We start from the raw sequence: 18,780 nt of genomic DNA, 5'->3' as shown, positions 1-18,780 counted from the left end.
CTCAGCCTGGCCTACTTCCTGAGAGGATACATCCTGTAACAGTAAAGTCTCTCCCTGAGACTCCAAAGAAACACCTGGCAAAACCTCCGGCTCCACTGAGTTTCTAAAGAACCGACGCCTGGGACTGTCGGTTCTTCCACTCTAGGCTTTGCTGTTTTGTCCTTGCGCTTTTAGCGAAGCGCGCCGGAGCATCCGACGGCATTTTATAATTACAACGCTTCCCAAACACTAACCTGGCACAGTCTAACCTTCTCTTAATAGTGCGTTTGTTAAATCTAGCACAAGAGCGGCATCCAACAACGCCGTGCTCAGGCCCTAAACAAGGTATACACAAAGTATGGTAATCCCTATGAGGTATCTGTTTCCCACAAGAAATACAGTTATTCACTTTTTCTGACATCCGGTTAAATACTGAGGCAAGAAAAACCAAAATATTCCCAACGGGTACTTAGCCAACTTTGATTCGGTCTGAAACTCTGGCTTCAGAAACTTTCAGAACGCCAACCTGCACTCGCAAAATTGCTTCTGCATCGGACCATGCGGCAAAAAAGACTGAGGATATGACGTCGGTCATGCGCATTAGTACCCTGACGTACTGACGTCAGTCTAATGCGCCCTGACCGACGTCAGCCATATACTTTGGTATTCGGGCCGACTGGACAGCGGACTACCCAATAGTTAGGACTGCAGCAATGTGGAATGAAGAACATCTTCTCTATCTCTTGCTTCAATGTAAATGTTATGTGAATTAAACATACACATACCACATGGATAAGTGCTCCCTATTTTTGTACTTTTCTTCCTCACTCTATGTTGAACTGTCAACCAATCCTTTATATTACGTCCCTTTCTAAAAATAATATTAAGAGAGTCTCTTGATTTATTTAAATTAAGATCAGTAATGTTAAGGAACTTATTCCATTCTCTTTCAACCACTTGGTAGATCACACCTAATCGGTTATAAATGCCTGACTCTATATTTTTCCTTTTTTAAGGTCTTTAGGCTCTGTTAAACCAATATCCCCGATATTGGGGAGACTATAATTCAATACAGGTGCAAACCTATTATTTCTCCCTTGAATAATGTCTTTTTTAATTTGGTTGCAAAAGTCACACATACACACACACACATACATAGGTTTACTTTTATTCTTCGGAAACACATTTCTTCAAAGAACAGAAAGCAGACACCCACTTAACCAAAAGTGCACTTTCGGGAAAGTCATTTAACCAAATCATGGTACAGTGGGGATACAGAAATTTATCCTTTTCTCCACTGTAGTGCGATCTCCAAGATAGTATATACAAGTACCGGAGGTGGGGAAAAGGATATATTTCCTTATCCCCACTGTACCGTTATTTGGTTAAATGACTTTCGTGAAAGTGCACTTTTGGTTAAGTGCACTTGCATTAAAGTGGGTGCCTTCTTTCTGTTCTTCGAAGAATTGTGTTTTCGAAGAATAGAAGTAGACTATATATATATATATATATATATATATATATATATATATATATATATATATATATGTGTATAAAGAAAGAGTAGTGAACTGTATTAAAAATGTAGAGTGCACAGGATACACATTTGAATTTGATAAAGAAAGGTTTTCAGGATGGTTACTCAATGGAATAATTGGGACAAAGGAAAAGCGGAGTACCTATCTTAACTGCAAGATAAGCTCGAATAGTGACAGAAGAGGATAATGGGGCTGCTGGCAAGGGAGGAGGATTACAATAACGTATTTATATTCCACCTAAACTGCTATAATGGAGTTTAAGAAAATTCTGAGAGAAATTATCAACTTTCAGCAGGGAATATTACTTATAGGTGGGGACTGGAATTTGAAGAAAACATTTCCCTTTCCCAACATTAACAAAACACTGATGATCCAGAGGGAAGCAGAATGCAAGAAAATACCACTGTTATTGGTAGATCTTGATGCAGAGAAATCATATGTCAAGAGCGAGCTGGAAGTTTATGAGCAGGGCAATAGCAGTATTTGCACTCCCTGATAAAATTATAAGGCTGATTAGGAGGCTACATAAGGGATCAGAGGTGAAAATTAAAATGGATGGGCTTCTCTCTGATAAGTTCTGTTTGAGCAGAGGAATCGGGCACGGACATCCCCTATCCCCTCTATTTGCATTATATTTAGAACCACTGGCAAAGAAAATAAGAGACTCAGAAATTCAAGGATACAATTGGTATGGCAGTCAAGAAAAGCTGACTTTTTAGTGTTGTGGAACATTGAGACAATTTCAAATCTTTTCTGGATACAAAATTAATGAAGCTAAAACAAAGGCAATAGCTATAAATTATGTATCCACACATGAATCAGTTTGGCAATTTTATCATCTTGGGTATATATAAAATGAAATACCTAGGAGTATGGATTAAAAAGGATTCTGGTGTGGCAGCAAAGATAGGTGGGAAGCAACTAAAAAAAGATAATATAAAAACTGAGAAATTGGAAGATCTGTTTTATAGATATGCATAGCAAGATACAAGTACTTAAAATGTCTTTATTCCCTTTAGTTTTATATATAGGTCAGGCATATTATTAACGACGACAGAAGTTGCGGACAGTAATAAAGAGCTGAAAGGATTTTACCTAGGAGAGGAAGACAGCAAGAGTCAAGTGGGATAAGCAGATTCTTCCAATAGAAGAAGGTGATCTGGATTACCCGATTTGAAGGGGTACTTCAGAGCTACACTGTTAAGGCTCCTACAGTACAAGAAACTTATAGGGATGGCGAGGAAACAGGGGGGAAGCTCAAGAAACAAGGAGAGACTGGGATTTTGGATGCAGATCCTTAAGCAGAACAATAATAACCATACAGAATATTATATTCATAAAGTAGCAGAAATCATTCTAGCTAAGCCAACATAGGACTGACGAAAGGAGATTCTGCCAATAGGTATGACTACAGTTAGGGATTCAGACAATAGGCCAGAAGGGGTTGGGATTTATTAGAGAAAACTGGCAAAAGAACCAAGGTATTGGGAGCAAATTATTGAGGGAAAGGTAATGGGAAGAGGCCAAGAATTTACTTGGACTGCAGGCTAGAGACTGCCTTCCCTATCAAGGATGGCTATCACAGTACAGGAAAACAAAAAGAAATAAGACAGGGGGATCCCTAAGGGAAAGACCAACACTGGTAGAGCTTTTGTTAGAATCTAGAACAGAAACTGCTGCTTCGCTATTTACTGTAATTCATTAATGAATAATTGCATTTTACTGAGTTTCATTACTGTTTAACTGTATTTTTTTCATGCTGTGAGTTCTGTTTTTGTTAGTGGTTAATCTGTGCTTTTTTGAGAATTTTACTGCATTCTTAACCCTTAAATTGAGTAGCATAGTTTGATCCAGGTTTGCTGCAGCTGCACTGTTTTTCACCCTTTGTGAGGTATTCCAGCTTCAAATTTTCACTTAGTTGCACTTATGTGATCACCTAGTAGTATTACTTACATCTTTCACCCTTTATCCTCTTAGCTCTCTCTGGCCTCTCTCCCTCATTTTCTAACAAATACAGATGGACAATTTCTTATGCTTTCTCCTGCCAGTCTGGTTGATATGGGCATCCTGAGACAATGTAGCAACTGCCTCAAATACACTGACAACCCTTTCTACTACCATCTAGGAACAGAATTTGTGAGGGATGCAATTACATTAAGAACCTAGAGTCACTGCTCTCTCCTTTGCAAGACAGTATATCTGGTACTGAGAAATTAGGTTGTGAACACAAACACCACATCTCAACCACCACCCACACCTACACAACCCACATACACACATGCAGAGATCCTCAACAAAAACATACCCAAACAAGAGAGACACCTCAGAGGCAAAAACACACGCAAACTCCACTGCCCACCACACAGTCCACACACCTGTGTCACATAGTCCACATACCTGTGTTTCACAGCCACTAAGGCCTAAACATAAACGCAACATATTAGTCATAGGAGACTCCATTGTGAGACACACAGATGTGCCCCTTACCAGGATGGATAAGGAGAAAGTCACGGTTAGTTATTTGTCAGGTGACAGAATACACCATATCAACCATGCACTCAAGTCTCGCAACAACAGGTACTGTTATGACTTTGTCATAGTACATGTTGGCGTGAATGACTACATGAAGAGCAGGCAGGTATGTTCCTAGCCTTAAGCAGCATTCTACTGTCACCCAGAATGACGCCTCAATACAAACAGAAAATAATGGACTAACAATTGGCTTGGTTTCTGGTGTCATTCCAAGGAAATCCAATACCTGACAGCCTTGGAAGACATGATTGACAAACCACGATGCTTTGCCAGAGATGGTCTGCATCTATCTCCCTTGTGCTTCAGGCTCCTGCCTCCCCCATAGTGCCTTTTTTAGGCAATGCTATCAGGTCAAAATTACCAACATGAAAATTTCATCAAAATGCAAATTAAAGGCCATGTTGCTAAATGCTAGGAGTCTAAGCATGAAACTCCACTCATTGCAAGCACTTTTAACCCTGTAAGATGCTGACATTTGTGCAGTCACAGAAACCTGGTTCATAGCTGTGGAGAGCTTCCAAGCCATACCAGGTTACTCATCCTACCATATATTCAGACCCCAAACTGTGGGCAGCAAATCAAAAGGAGGTGGAGTTGCAATATGTACATAAGACATACACCCCTCCAGGCTGGTCAAACAATATGATGCACAGGAGACACTCCAGGTGCAGTTAACTATTGACAGGACCACTATTCAAATCATAGCTAGCTACAGGTCCCCAACTTTGACTCAAGATGCCCACTCTACCTACCTGGACCTCTTGAATCTATAAAGATTCAACCCTTTATCCTGATCCTGGGCGTCTAACTATTCAACCATAGACTGAAAGAACTTCTCGTGCCAAAACACAAATGACCAGAAAGTCTTTGATTTCATCAATGCAAATGCCTTGGACCAGCTGGTCGACACTCCTACAAAAGGTGAAAATATCTTGGACATGGTATTAACCAATATGAGTAACCATTGCAGCATCCCCTACAGTAACCATTGCAGCATACCCTACAGTGTCATCCTCCCTGATAAGATCCAACCACAAAATGGTCACTTTCGAAGTCACCATCTCCCCCGACCCCCTCAGCTAGGGTCAAACAAAAAACTTCTCCAAAGCTGATTTCAACCTCCTGAGGGAAGGTATAAACAGCTTTGCAGCTCCCTTCCCCTCCAAAAGAACTGGCACATGTGTCCAAACCTACACCAAAGTACTATACAAGCATTTATATACCTGCATGGAATCAGGAATACCAGACATGGCAAAATCCTCCTCCTCAAGGAAGAGTAAACATGTCTGGTGGACATCTGCAATAATTAAAGGGAAAACAATGCTGTCCAGGACCAAGACGGAGCAACTGCCTAACTGGAAGCAACCTCTCCTTACCCTGAAGGAGCAAATAAGAGTTCTAGTGAAATTGTCCAAAGCAGAGTACAAGCTGGCCACATCTACTACAGACAATCACAAGACTTTCTTCATATATGTCCGCAATCTCAAGGGAAGCACCCACATCTGCACAGAACTGGTGGTCAAGGACACCACATACATAGACGCCACAGATATAGCCAACCTGCTGGAGGCAGGTTCAGTGTAAACTTCACCCCTCTGTACCCCCCCATCAGTAAACCAGGACATCCCCAGCACCTGCCCGCCTCCCCTTATCTCTTGGGAGCAAGTCATCACTGCCTCTCAAAGGCAAAAAATACAGCCTCCATGGGACCCAATAACATCCCAGACTCCATCCTACATGAACTCAGGCAGGAAACTGCAGCACCATTAGGCACCCTATTCAACCAAAGCCTGAGTACCAGCTTTGTCCCAGCTGAGTGGAGGACAGCCACTGTCATCCTTTTACACAAAAGGTTGAGCATCCACTGATCCAGGAAATTACAGACCCATCAGCCAAACTAGCCTGACCTGCATGCCCATGAAGCAGATTACCGTGGACCTCATTAGCAAGAATACTGGCAACTTCCAAACATGTGATCCCACACAGTTTGATGTCGTCAAAGAGAGGTCATGCCTGTTAAATATGGTCGACTTCTTTGAGACCGTCACCAAAGCCATGGACAAGGGGAAGATGGTGCATAGCGCCTACCATGACCTGGCTAAAGCCTTCAATACCATTCCCCAGTTGGGTATAGCAGATACTCTCTCAACTAAGCATCAGTCCGTATGTTACCAGATGGGTAGCAAACTGGCTCACTGATAGAACCCACTTAGTCAAAATAGTGGAAACCACCTCAGGCAGTCAACCCATAACGAGCAATGCACCTCAGGGATCAGTCTTGGGGCCTTTGTTGTTTGGGATATACTTTTCTGAGGTGCAGGCCGAAAGCAATGAGATATCTGACCAACTTTGCAGATGACTGCAAGCTGGGTGCTATCATCAATTCTCCTAGTGATATGGACTTCCTCCAAGAGGGTCTCACCCAAACATATGACTGGTGCCAGAAACATGGCCTCAAACCAAATGCCAAAGAATGTATCATCATCCCCTTTGGGGAGAGTGATGCCCCCACAAATTATCACATTAACAACAAAGTCCTAAGCACACAATCAGTCGTGAGGGACTTGGGCACCCAGGTTGAAAGCAAACTGACATTTGAACACCATATTGCCTCCATTGTACGGAAAGCTTTCTACATGGCCCACCTCATTAGTAAGGGTATCTCATTCAGGGACAAGGTGGGTCATAACATCCCTGTATTCTTCCCTTATAAGACCCATTACTGAGTACAATGCCCCTTTCAGCATGTACTTCCCAAAGCACATGCAGCAGCTGAAGAGATGACAGAGGTTCCTCACCAGGAGAATCCAGGGACTCAAACGTCTACCCTACACACAGATAGGCTAAATGCCCTGTCCACTCTACTCAGTCTCCTACAGACACCTCAGAGGCGACCTCTGTCTGGCATACAAAGCAATCTCAGACCCCACCTTGATGGGACTGCTGCATATTTGCAAGTCACTCGAGCAACCTGGCCTGTGACAGATGTGTCCCAGAGACTCCCCCTTCTGTGGAATAGACTCCCTCTCCATGTTAAGCAGAGTACCTCATTAACTCCTTTTTAAGTGCAACCTGGATAACTGGATGGGATGGAGAACAGAAAATACACCCCTGGGATTCCTCCTGTGCCCCTGCTGGACACGGCCATTGGGTACTGACTTGTCAGAACATGGGTTAAATTCTTGGCTAGGCTTGTAAGGGCCTGAGGGACAATAGCCTAGCAACTTCCTATGATCTTCTGAAATAATTAATACAGCATATAAAATACTGCATGACAGCTTTAAAAATCAACCAGAGAAGGTTAAAAAGGCTTGGGAAGAGACTGGATAAGCAATTCACAAGCAAACAATGGGGGATATATGTATGTCTCCAAAATATGCAAGTTTAGAAGATTTAGCATCTTTGCTTGGAAGTGTTTACATAGGTATTTTTATACCACAAACTAGACTCCAAAGAATTTTTCCTTAGGTGGATAGCAAATGTTGGAGGTGCGATGGGGGGAAAAAGGTAAATAAGAACAGATTTTCTGGGAGTGTAATGAGTTGGCAGACTAAAAATTATCTCCAGACTACTCTATCAAAGAAATACTGGGTGAGCAAATTGATATGACTAAGGAAATAACTTTTTGAGCTATGACACACAATCAAAATTACCTAAACATAGTAATGCCATGTTGAGTCTAATTATGGTGGCTGCCAAAAAAGCAATTATTAGGAAATGGAAATCAAAGTCTAAACCAACTGTACTAGAAGTAGTGAATATAGTAACAGAGATAAAACTGCAAACGGGATCTTTAGAAAAGGGCAGGAGCAAATTACACAGAAAAAAATGGAAATTGTGAGAAAAATACATGCAGACGAGGAATGAGGTTTAAAAGAAGGCAGGATTTGAATGAGTTATGTAATGTTCAACTGCCAGTGACTGGAAAGATTACAAGTAATGTGCAATGTTTGCAACTAAAATTATGTCAGTATATGGTTTTTCATTTATATGGCTGCTTATGTCGTAAGTTATATTCTTGTTTAATAAAAAAAAAAAAAAATATGTTACAAAAAACAATGCCAAGCTACTTTAACTTTAGGGTTACACCACCACAGCAGACCCTTAGGGATAGAAACTCTATAAAGGATGCTTTAGCCATAGAAATGTAATCCAACATGTAGCGTTTAATAAATGCATGCATAGAGGACCAAGTGGCCAGTCTACAGATTTCATCTATTGACAAATATCTAAAGAAAGCATTAGTGACCTGGTGGAATGAGCCTTGAGCTTACTCGGCAATGGCTGGTTGTGCTACGCATATACTAAGTAATGCAGTCTGAAAGCCATCTGGAAAGCATGACTTTGGAAACTTTTCTACCTAGTTTGCTAGATGCAAAGTATACTAAAAGCTCCAAGTCCTTTTTGAAGGTTCTGGTCCTATGAAGGTAGAATCATAATTGTCAATGCATATCCAGCATATAGCGAAGATACTCTACTTTGTTAGAATGACTGGTAAGTGAATGGGTTGCACCATGGCCATTTCAGACTCCACTTTGTGGAGAAAGTACAGGTTTGTGCGGAGAGATACTCTGTCCTTATGAAAGACCAAGTACAGCATAGAAGAATAAAGTGCCTGAAGCTTGTAATCTCTTCTAGCAGAGGTTACGGCTACCAGAAACAACGTCTGCCATGGAAGGAACTTCATTGCAGCTGTGCAAGAAGATCCAAATAGGAGTTTTTACAACAATTCCAAAATGAAATTTACATTCCACAGGGGAATTTGTTCTTTGGCCAGAGGCCTGAGGAGAAGGGTGCCTTTAAGAAAGGCTTTACAAAGTTTATGCAACACTATCAGTCAGTCTTGTTACCCCAAATGCAAATTAAAAATATCTGTAGCTGATATTTTATTAATACTTTAATGGTAGAAAAAATAGATCCTGAGTCAAACTTGTGCACTAGGAATTGGAGAACCTCTGGAATAGGAGCTGAATAGGGGGTCCTTGCCTTGAGAGGATACCCAAATGCACAAATAATTAAACTTTTCCATGAGAGTCTACATATTTACTCTTTCTCAGAAGCAGTCAAAATCCTAATCACCTCAGAATAGTGTAATGTATCTATGACCATCAGTGGAACTTGAGAAAACAAGAGGTTAGTTGGAGTTGGGACAGGTCTGGTTGCTGCTTTCTGGAGGAGTGTGAAAGGAGATCCTGCTTTGGATCTAATACCCAGGACAGCTCCAAAAGATGAGGCCTGAGAAGTGGAACCAGATTTGCCTGGCCAGAAGGGGGCTAAAAAGGATGATAGACACCTTGCACTTGACTTTTTGTAAAACTTGGAAATCAGAGGCAAACGTAGGAAGGCACATAGAAGACTGGAACGCCACTGTTTAGTTACAGAATCCCTCGTTAACTGTTTCCTATGGGGGACCATGGCAAAAAACTGCTACGTGTGTTGTTGTCTGATGAAGCAAAAGGATTACAGCAAGGATAGTCCCAGCGACTGAAGATCTGTTACACTTTCACTGGATTGAGGGACCACTAATGAGGTATGAGAATGGACCTGCTAAGCCTGTCCACAAGGGAACAGACAACTCCCACAATATGTACTGCTATAAGAAAATGGTGCAAAGCCATCACTCATTGTCAAACCTTTACTGCATCCTGACATAACGATTACAATAAGGTTCCACCCTGTTTGTTGATATACCAAAATACTGTCATACTGGGCATTTGTTTAGAAATCACCAGAGGGGAAGGCAGCCCTGAACTGTCTATAATTTCTAGGACAATTATGTAAATATTGGCCACGGTGGGTGTCCATAAACCTTGGACCATCGTCCCAATGTAATGCCTCCACCCCAGCTACCAAAATTAGCATTTTCCAAGTTAAAAACTGGCGATCCACCTGACTTGCAGGTTCGAACTGAAGTCTCGTCAGAGCATGAAGTAAAGCAATGTCCCAAGGAGGAGTAGGATCTCTTAAGAGGAGGTCTAAGAAGACAAGTACCCCTCAAAAAGGCTTCAGATAAACTGAGAGGCAATTAGGGATTGATTCTCTCTCCAAAGTGAAAGCTTAAGCAGACAAATGGACTTCCCTAGTAGAGGAGCTGGGACCATTTTGAAAGAAGTGAGAAAATCTAGGACCGCTGGCATGGGTGTCAAAAAAAAAGTCTAAATTCCTATGAGAAGCCCAAATACAGAACCTTTTCCATTTGCTTTTGTAAAACTTCCTAGAAGGAGGTCACTGAGATGAAGAATGAATGTGAACTACTTGGAAGGAGAGCCTGGACTGATCAGCCATCACTAGAAGTGAAGAAACCAAGTGGTTAATCTTAGAGCGTGAATGTCCAGGAGAGGTATGCCGGATAGGTGAGAAATGAGATCTAAATTGGGATCCAGCACCCAAGGAGGGTGTTTCAGATGAGGCCACAGGTAAAGAAACCATACTTGTTGAGGCTGAAAAGGGACAGTTAGGATCACAGTGACCTTCCTCTCTAACACTTTTTGAAGAAATTTTGGGATGAGAGACGTCTGAGGAAAAGTGTAAGAGAGACCAGGGGAAGGGGGGGGGCAGAAGTGTGGATCACAGCATCCCCTTAGTGACTCCCCCTCCATGGGGATCAAGGCAAAGGAATCTGCTGCATTTGGTGTTGTGGGGACAGGTAAAAAGATCACAGCATGGTTGGCCCCAGCAGCAGCAGATCTGCTCTGCCACCTTTTGACTGAGGGACCATTTGTGGGGCAAGAGGATAGATATACTCAAACTATCTGCTAGCCCCCTCCCCCCAATGTTTGTTAAAGTACCAGGTCTGGCTAGATAACAGTCCTTGAGGGAGGGAATATTGAAAGACTTGGAATGCTAGAGCTACCCTCATCTCTAGAATGCTGACATGGAGACTAGCCTGGGAGGGGGGGGGGCTATGTGCCTTGGAATGTTTTTCCCTTGCAGTGTTCCTCCCCCAAACTGGGAAGCATCTGTGGTCACTGGTGGCACTGGGTGGGATAAAAAAACTGTCAACCTTACATTTCCATAGGGAATTTGAGACACCAACATATGTGAATTCTGCAAATGTCCATAAGGCATACTGGGAAATACAATGGATGATGCCTGATGGACCACTGGACTGCTCGGGTCCACTGAAGTACTCTTCACGTGGTACTTTGCAAGAGAGACCAAACTGACGGGTGCAGCCATGAAACCCAGCAAATGAAGACTCATTCCCGACACTGACATCTGGAGGAAAGAATGACATGGTTATGAACAGAGGATAACCTGTTTTGATGAAGTTTCACTATTTGAAAAATTGCATGTAATTCTGCTCCTATGAATTCTACCACTTGCACAGAATGGAATTCAGACTTGTCTGGGTTTACTCTGATACTCAATAGTGGGCAAGGTTGAAGCAAGAAGCATCTTACTTGCATGAGTACATTCCTGGTAGGGACAGAAATGAGCCAGTTGTCTAGATATGAGAACACCTGCACACTTGCAGTCTGAGGTATGCTGTGACCACTGTCATGCATTTGGTGAACACCTGGGGGGGGGGGGGGCTGTGGTAAGGTCAAAAGGCAGAGCTCAGCTTCAAATTGGAAGTGACTAGCTCCCAGCCAGAAGCAGAGAAATCTTCTAGATCACCTGTCCATACTGATGTGGTAGTATGCATCCTGTAGGTCTATAGCACATCCAACTGTTCACTCTCAGTAGTGGAAGAATGGACTGAAATATGACCATCTGGAACTTTGTTTGACACACTGGTTGAGGTGACTGAGGTCCAAAATTCGACTGAGTTTCCTGGTCTTTTTTGGCACGAAAAAGAATCTTAAGTTCCAGACCCTAGCTGGTCTGGCGGGACCTCTTGGATGTCTTGATTACTGAGCAGCATTTTTATTTCTCTAACTGCTGATGGTCTTTGATAGGTGGAACATTCAGTAACTTTTTTTGAAATCTGGAGGATGAAATAAAGAGGATAAAACAGCCTGTGGTTATCCTCTGCACCCATTTGTCATTTATGATGGACATCTAGGCTTTGGGGTGAAGGGAAAGTGCCTTCCAAATACCTCCAGAGAACGGCAGCTAGCAACCCTTTAGGAGCACTGGTAAGATCTACTAATGAAAGGAACTCTGAAGCCTTGGATATGCAGCCCAACTCTGCCTTGCAGATAACATTCATTATCAGAACTTCCCCTCTGCCTTGGAGGGGTCTACTTCCAGGAATGTCAAGAGAGAACCCTTGGAACATCCAGAGCCATAGTTTCTTACCCCCTTTATGGTTCCTAGAAATAAATACCTCTGGGGGTACAGAACTATAATCCAAGGACAAAAAGGGTCTTCCCATCTTGTTCACGTCTGATAATCATTTCTTTCATTTTAGGCCCAAAGAGTTTTGAGCTACAAATGGGGCATTAATAAAGGATGTCCTGAAATGCTCCTCAAAGTCTGCATCCAGAGAACTCTCTTTACAGTAATGTCAGCAGATGTTGGGAAGGGTCTGTAGGGTGGCTGAGAATCCAAGTTTTTCTTGCCCTCTGCAGATACAGACCCAGAGAGGGACTTGGAGATTTCTTTAGGTATGTCCCTCTGAAATCTAGTGGCATGTGCCAAGTAATTCAACACCCTCACAGTGAAAGTAGCTGAAGCACAAGTCCACTTCCTGAACCTGTCCAGTGCTCTAGACTCCTCATTAGAAGGACGGACAGAAGAGCTCTCTTCTAGAAGCTCTTTTTTTGTGGCCACTGCTACTACTATGGAATCTGAGCCCATACCCTTATTCTCTCCAAAAGATAGTCAACACTGGGGTAAGTACTTGTCTGGTTTGCAGGAAATTGGTAAAGCTATGTCTGGCTCCTTCCATGCCTGCTTAGAGATGAAATCCACCATCTCATCAGCAGGGTACCACCCAAGATGCAGCTGAGCCAGACCCAAAAGCCTTGAGAAACACTGACTCCTCTTGGCAGAGGGCATCCCACCGAATTACATATCCTCAAGAGAGAGATCCAGGGGGACCCCTCCCAGTCATCAAGGTTTTCTGTGACAGACTTCTTAGGGGAGTCCACATGCCTCCTCTTATACTAATGATTTTAAAGGGCCTGCTTGGTGGAATGCTCCAGAGAGGACTTGTAAGACATCTGAGAATCCCCTATATGGACTATCTCAAAGCTTGACAGGCCCAGCTGTTGCAAGTGCACTGGCTGAGAAGGAACAGCACCCAGGGTGTCCTTTGAGGAAGAGTGGAACTGAGTGAGAAAGAGAATTCTGCTCATCCAGTCAGGAGAGTACTCTCAACAACCTTGAAGCTGAAGAAGAAGGAGATCATGAAATTCATCCAGTGGAAGCCAAAACAAACCTCCAGACAACACCAGAATTCCACTCTTCCCAGTTTTGAGGATGACTCTGGCTTCAAGCTGTCCAGCACCAAAGCTCCAAGAGGAAGGGAGGGATAAGACCTCAGAGTTGAACCTGCTTCCCTGGATCTGGTGGCAAACGCTTTGGTCCAATGATCCTTCTGGCTCCAATGAGATTGGAGCTGTTCAGGTCAGAGATGGCGCCACAGTAGAAGAAAACCAAACCTACAGATCCAGCAGGCACAAGCTCTGGGAGTTGCTCAGATCTGTAACTCCCAAATACAAGTCAATTGGGAGAGGAGCTACCACAGGATGAAGAAAAGAAATGTAACTCCCGTGTCCAGCAGCGGCTGGAGCTGGGAGGACTCACAACTTAATCTGGGTCCCAAGGAATTTCCTCATCTGGTCCAGATCTGCTTTGGAGAGGTGCCTGGTTGATAATACTGACCACAGGGAAGTAATGGTGGATGGAGGTTTTGATGACCAGTGATTATTCATTTCCTTTAAAAATGGAGAATGGAACTGAGGAGAAACTGGCTCTGGGAGAGGAGATTTTTATCCACTCGGGATCAACTCAGAGAATAGTGCTGGATCCAAAGGTTTAAAGTACTTTAGCACTACGACTGAAGTGGTAAGAGCAGAAGAAAAATGATCAGGAGAGTCCTTTCTCAGCTCCTTGTTTTTTTTTACACCCCATGACTTTATCCCCTTTTGACTGGCCAGAGGACTTTTTGGAAGAAGGCGAAGTTCTAGAATCAACAGAGTCTTGGACGATTCCCCCACAGGGGCAGGGAGAAATCCCTTAAGGATAACCTTAGTCTTTTTTATACTAGCTCGGGTGCTAAAGGCAGTGCAGATAGCACACTTCTCATCTAAGTGAGCAGACCCAATGCAGCACTCACATTTAGAATCTGTGTCTAAAGTTGGTATCTTACGGTCGCAGGCCACACACGTTTTAAATCACAAAATTTATCAGCTATATTAACAGCAGCAGCAACAACAAAAACACAGTAATTCTAAAGACTTGAAAGTTAATAATACAGAAATACATAAAAAATAATTTTTAAAGGGAAAAGATGGTGCCAAAGGTGTGAGGGGTGAAGAAAAGGGAATGAAACAACTATTTAAATAACTATTAAAGGGGAGGTAAGAGCATAACCATAGTATATAGTTTAAGGTACCAAAGGAAAAAGGTCTAAAAGAATGAAAATCATTGGATCAAAAAAAAGCTCCCTCAAAGACACGTATGCCTGAGCAAAGATCTGCATCTGTAGCAAAGGAGTGGCAAACGAAATTCTGAGGTAATGTTGTGTTTTGCAGGTGGTTATGGGTAAGGGGAGGAGCTTGAGCTTAGCCAAAGACAGATCTGTGGTCAGATCTGAAAACTCATCCACTGAAAAATGGACACAGAGACATCATCAGATCAGTACTCTAAAAAGATGGAGGGTGGGGGTTACCAGCATCTAGAAGAAAGTTGCAGTGACTTTATTACCCAAAAAGAGTAGATATCCTTGTGACTCAGCTTCACATGAACCCATCCGAATTTTAAAGCATGATTACAAAGTGTTGATACTAGCTAAGAGCATTTAAAAAATATTTTCAATATTGATAGATGTGGATCAATGCATTTTTTTTGGAAGAGAGGAAACATTTGATAACATTAATAGAACAATGGTACATTTTGGGTGGTCGCAACACTGAAGGTGGAACAGTAACACAGCAAATAGTGCTGTTTCCTCACAGCAAGAGGCTCTCCAGTTCAATTTTCAGTTGGAATGCCTTCGGTGGGGACTCCATGTCCTCCCTGTGTTTACATGGGATTTTCTCCTGGTGGTCTGGTTTCCTCCCACATTCCAAAAACATGCAGTAGGTGGGCTAGATGCTCTAAACTGGCCATAGGTATAAGTGCATGTGGTGTGGAAGAACTACAGCCACCTGGCGGTGGAAACTTTGGCTGTAGATTGTCACTGTTGAAATGTTATCCTCACCCCATGTTAAAAATGGGAAAAAGGGGATGTGGACGGATAGGAGAATGCAAGAAAACACTGCTATTGCTGATGGCTCTTGATGCAGTTAAAGCATTCAATGTACGTGTCAGTTGGAATTTTATGAGTAGGGCAATGGCACCATTTACATTCCCTAATACAACAGTGTTAATTAGGAGATATTTGCAGTGTTAGAAGCAAGAATGATGGCTGATACAGAAATATGTCTACCTAGTCCAACCTTTAAATGAAATTTAACATTTTGCTTTTTCTTCATCACACCTTTCCTTCTTTCTCTCCTCTTCCTGTGTCCATAACGACAAAATAAAGCTCAAACATTCATTTATCAGCTTTACTAGTGCTTACACAAGAAATTTTACAATTCACTGAGAAATTTCCCATACCTGCCTCCAGAAGAGCAGTTCCTGATGGCAAAATGTTGAGTAGTACGGAAAGACGATTCCACAAACTCTGTGAACTCTGAAATTAGAAAATATTAATTTTCTGATGTGGCTGATGCACACAACTGTCAAACACCCAACCACTTAACCAAGTCATAAAAGCACGACTACAACTTCATTTGGAATCACCAGTATATATCTAGTAAGGGTTGTTGAAATGTTGAGGTATTGCTCCGAGAAGCTACCTTATACCACTGCTGCACTCACTTTTCCATGAATCATCTCTGGCACCAGACTACCTGCCCCCTTGAAATACTGAACCATATATACCTCTAAATAATGGCAATTAAAACAATTAGAAAAAAAGTATGCAGGGAAAAAAATCTGCATCTTTACCTGCTAAGGCTTGCATATCAGAAAGGTATCAAGATAGGCATCATTTTTATATTTTACTGAATGCTTACACATTTTTCAAACTGTGTACAAAATACCAGGGATGTCTATTAGGCACTACCACAGCTAAACATTAACAGTCAAAGAAAAAGATGGCTAAAATCAAAGCAAATGGTGGCATGGCTTGTCAAATGCTCATCTCTCATGTATTTTGCAAAATTCATTGCAATAATGCTACAATAAAGGTTAAGAGTAATCTATCTCAAAGTAGATGATGGCACCAAAAGCAGCTTTACAAGGTGTATACATAGATTCAAAGCTAAACTGCGTAAATAAAGCAACATCCCCAATAAATTATAATTATTCAGAACAATTGAATGATGTGATCAAGACCTTGCACCCAAGAAAGAGCTAAGCAGTCAAACTGAGAAAGTAGCTTTGGGCAGTAATGCATTTACTTTTGCAATATCACCAGAAATGGAAAATAAACTGTAGCATCTTTAAATTAGACAGGTCTGTGGGTGGATAAATGGGTGATCCATAACTACCTAACAAAAAAGTATACAATTAATGCATATATCTAGACTTAAACTTCAGCTATTCTTATGTCAAGAACACACACTTTATTACTACTATGTGAAGTTTCTCAACCAAGACTCCACAGAATACGTACAGACTAGCTAATAATTTCAAACATTATGATGGTGTGAAAGTATGAATGTATAGCTAAAATAGTTTATGTCCTCTAATGTCAAGTCAATGATTTATGTTTGTATCTTATTTGATGTGTGAAATTGTGTATGCATAACTAAATTAGTATATGAGCTCTATTGTGAATGCATAGTGTAGTTAAACTAGTATAAGAGCTCTATTGTCATGTCAACAATTTATGTTTTTGTATCTTATTGTATGTGGAGCTTTTCTCCCCGGGCCTCCGCTGAAAAAGGGACTTTGTCACAAGGCTTCTCATCAATCAGGCCAGTCTTCCAAAGCTCAGGTTCTCTCTCCCTATGCGGTTGTGCACCCATTTGTAGACGCACAAGAATGTGGTGGTACAAATGCAGCATACATCCATGCCAATAAAGTCTTCACAGCTTTTTTTTTTTCCCAGTAATACAAGGTGGTTCATTGTCAGCAATCCTAAGTTAAACACTTCTAGGACAAGGTGAATATAAGTGACATCTCCCTGTCAGAGCTCAGATCACCAGAGGATGCGGGGGGGGGGGGGTAAGCACTACCCAAGGTGCAGCTGCACCCAAACTCAGAATTTTATCCTACCCCGACAAGGTAAGCAGAATGAAAAGAATGGGTCCAAACTTGTCCCAAGAAGAAAAAAAGATAGGATCTATGGTAGGGACTGGATTATGTGTGAGAAGAGGTACTGCAACAGTGATCTATTTGAATGTCTACTAATATAGTAAGCTACCTAAGCAACTGCACTATGTTCATCATTATATTAATGCTGAAGTATTAATTACTTCTAGGATGACTCCTATAATTTAAGATAGGCTCCATAGTGGAAGCTGTTTACAAGTCATTGTTAAGGATGCCATGGATGACAGCCTTAGTAAACCTTGTCCTAGCTCTGGGCAGGGTGCCAAGCTTGTAGCGTTTAGTGACAATGTGGAACGAGAACCAGGTGTTTGCCCTTGAGATGGGCCTGGAATTCACTCCTTTAGATCTTACCAGTAACTAAATGTGAGTGTATGTGTCTCTCTGGTCTCTGCATTTCATTACTCTGCCCATTTCATTGCACTGTTTGCAGCCATATGTTAATGACAGTGGTTGGCTGAAGTGTTGGTCCTTGCTTAAGCTACCACTGATGGCTGTTGCCTTGGTAGAGTGCCCTTTAACTGGACCAGGAAAGTTGTGGCCCTTGCTGTAATAGCAGAAACAAATGTAAAGGTACAGCCTCGTACTCAGGATTTATTACTGGCTGTCCTTACTTTTTCTCAGCAAAGGAGATAAACTGCTCAGCTTAGTCCTGTCCAGGTAAAAGCTCAACTACCTGTTTAGATAAGAGTGTAGAATTCGTTCTCCCTTATTCTAGGGGTGGAGAAAGTTGGACCATTAGCTGACAGCCTTCTAAGAGCGACTTTGGAGACCATATACAGCACAACGGTGGTTATGAGGCTTACCTTGTCCTTATGGAAAACCAGAAAAGTTGAAGTACGCATTAATGCCACTCTGGGAACCTCCAGGACAAACATTTCAGAGAAGAGCTATATGTTAGCTCAAAACTGGCCTCTGCAAGCTTTTCAAGTGCATAGTTAAAGTCCGAGGAAGGAGTAATTCTTTTCCTTGGTGGCTTTGAGAAACTGTTTAACCTAGGGAGAGAAAGAAAAGTGTGGATACCATGACAAAGAGGCTGGAAATTGCTGAGAGAGGTACCTTAACAGTGATGTAGTCAAATCCAGGCTTAAGCAGGTCACTCAGGTATTGTAGTATGAGGGTTACCCCCCCACCCCCACCTCTCCTCAGCTCTTGGCCTCCTTTACAGTACCAGAATGAGAACCCTTTCCAGTTGGAAACGTAGAACCTCTCAGTGGTAGGCTTATTGGCTTTTTAAAAATTCAGAGCACATCTTCGGTATATCAGTACCAAAATTGCATTAGCATCCCATCTT

General features: G+C 42.1%; 1 protein-coding gene across 1 annotated transcript in view; it reads right to left on the bottom strand.

Moving 5' to 3' along the window:
* The window catches only part of SMG5 (SMG5 nonsense mediated mRNA decay factor), a 2,571,376-nt gene that overhangs the window by 917,935 nt on the left and 1,634,661 nt on the right, over positions 1-18,780 (bottom strand). The window contains exon 14 of the mRNA XM_044079814.1: positions 15,765-15,840. Coding sequence (XP_043935749.1) covers positions 15,765-15,840 — 76 coding nt within the window. The remainder of the gene's footprint in view (positions 1-15,764; positions 15,841-18,780) is intronic.

This window comes from Protopterus annectens, chromosome 8.part0 (assembly GCF_019279795.1).
Source record: "Protopterus annectens isolate FY-2018-M chromosome 8.part0, PAN1.0, whole genome shotgun sequence".
NCBI lineage: Eukaryota > Metazoa > Chordata > Ceratodontiformes > Protopteridae > Protopterus > Protopterus annectens.
This window is presented reverse-complemented; position numbering and strand designations above follow the sequence as displayed.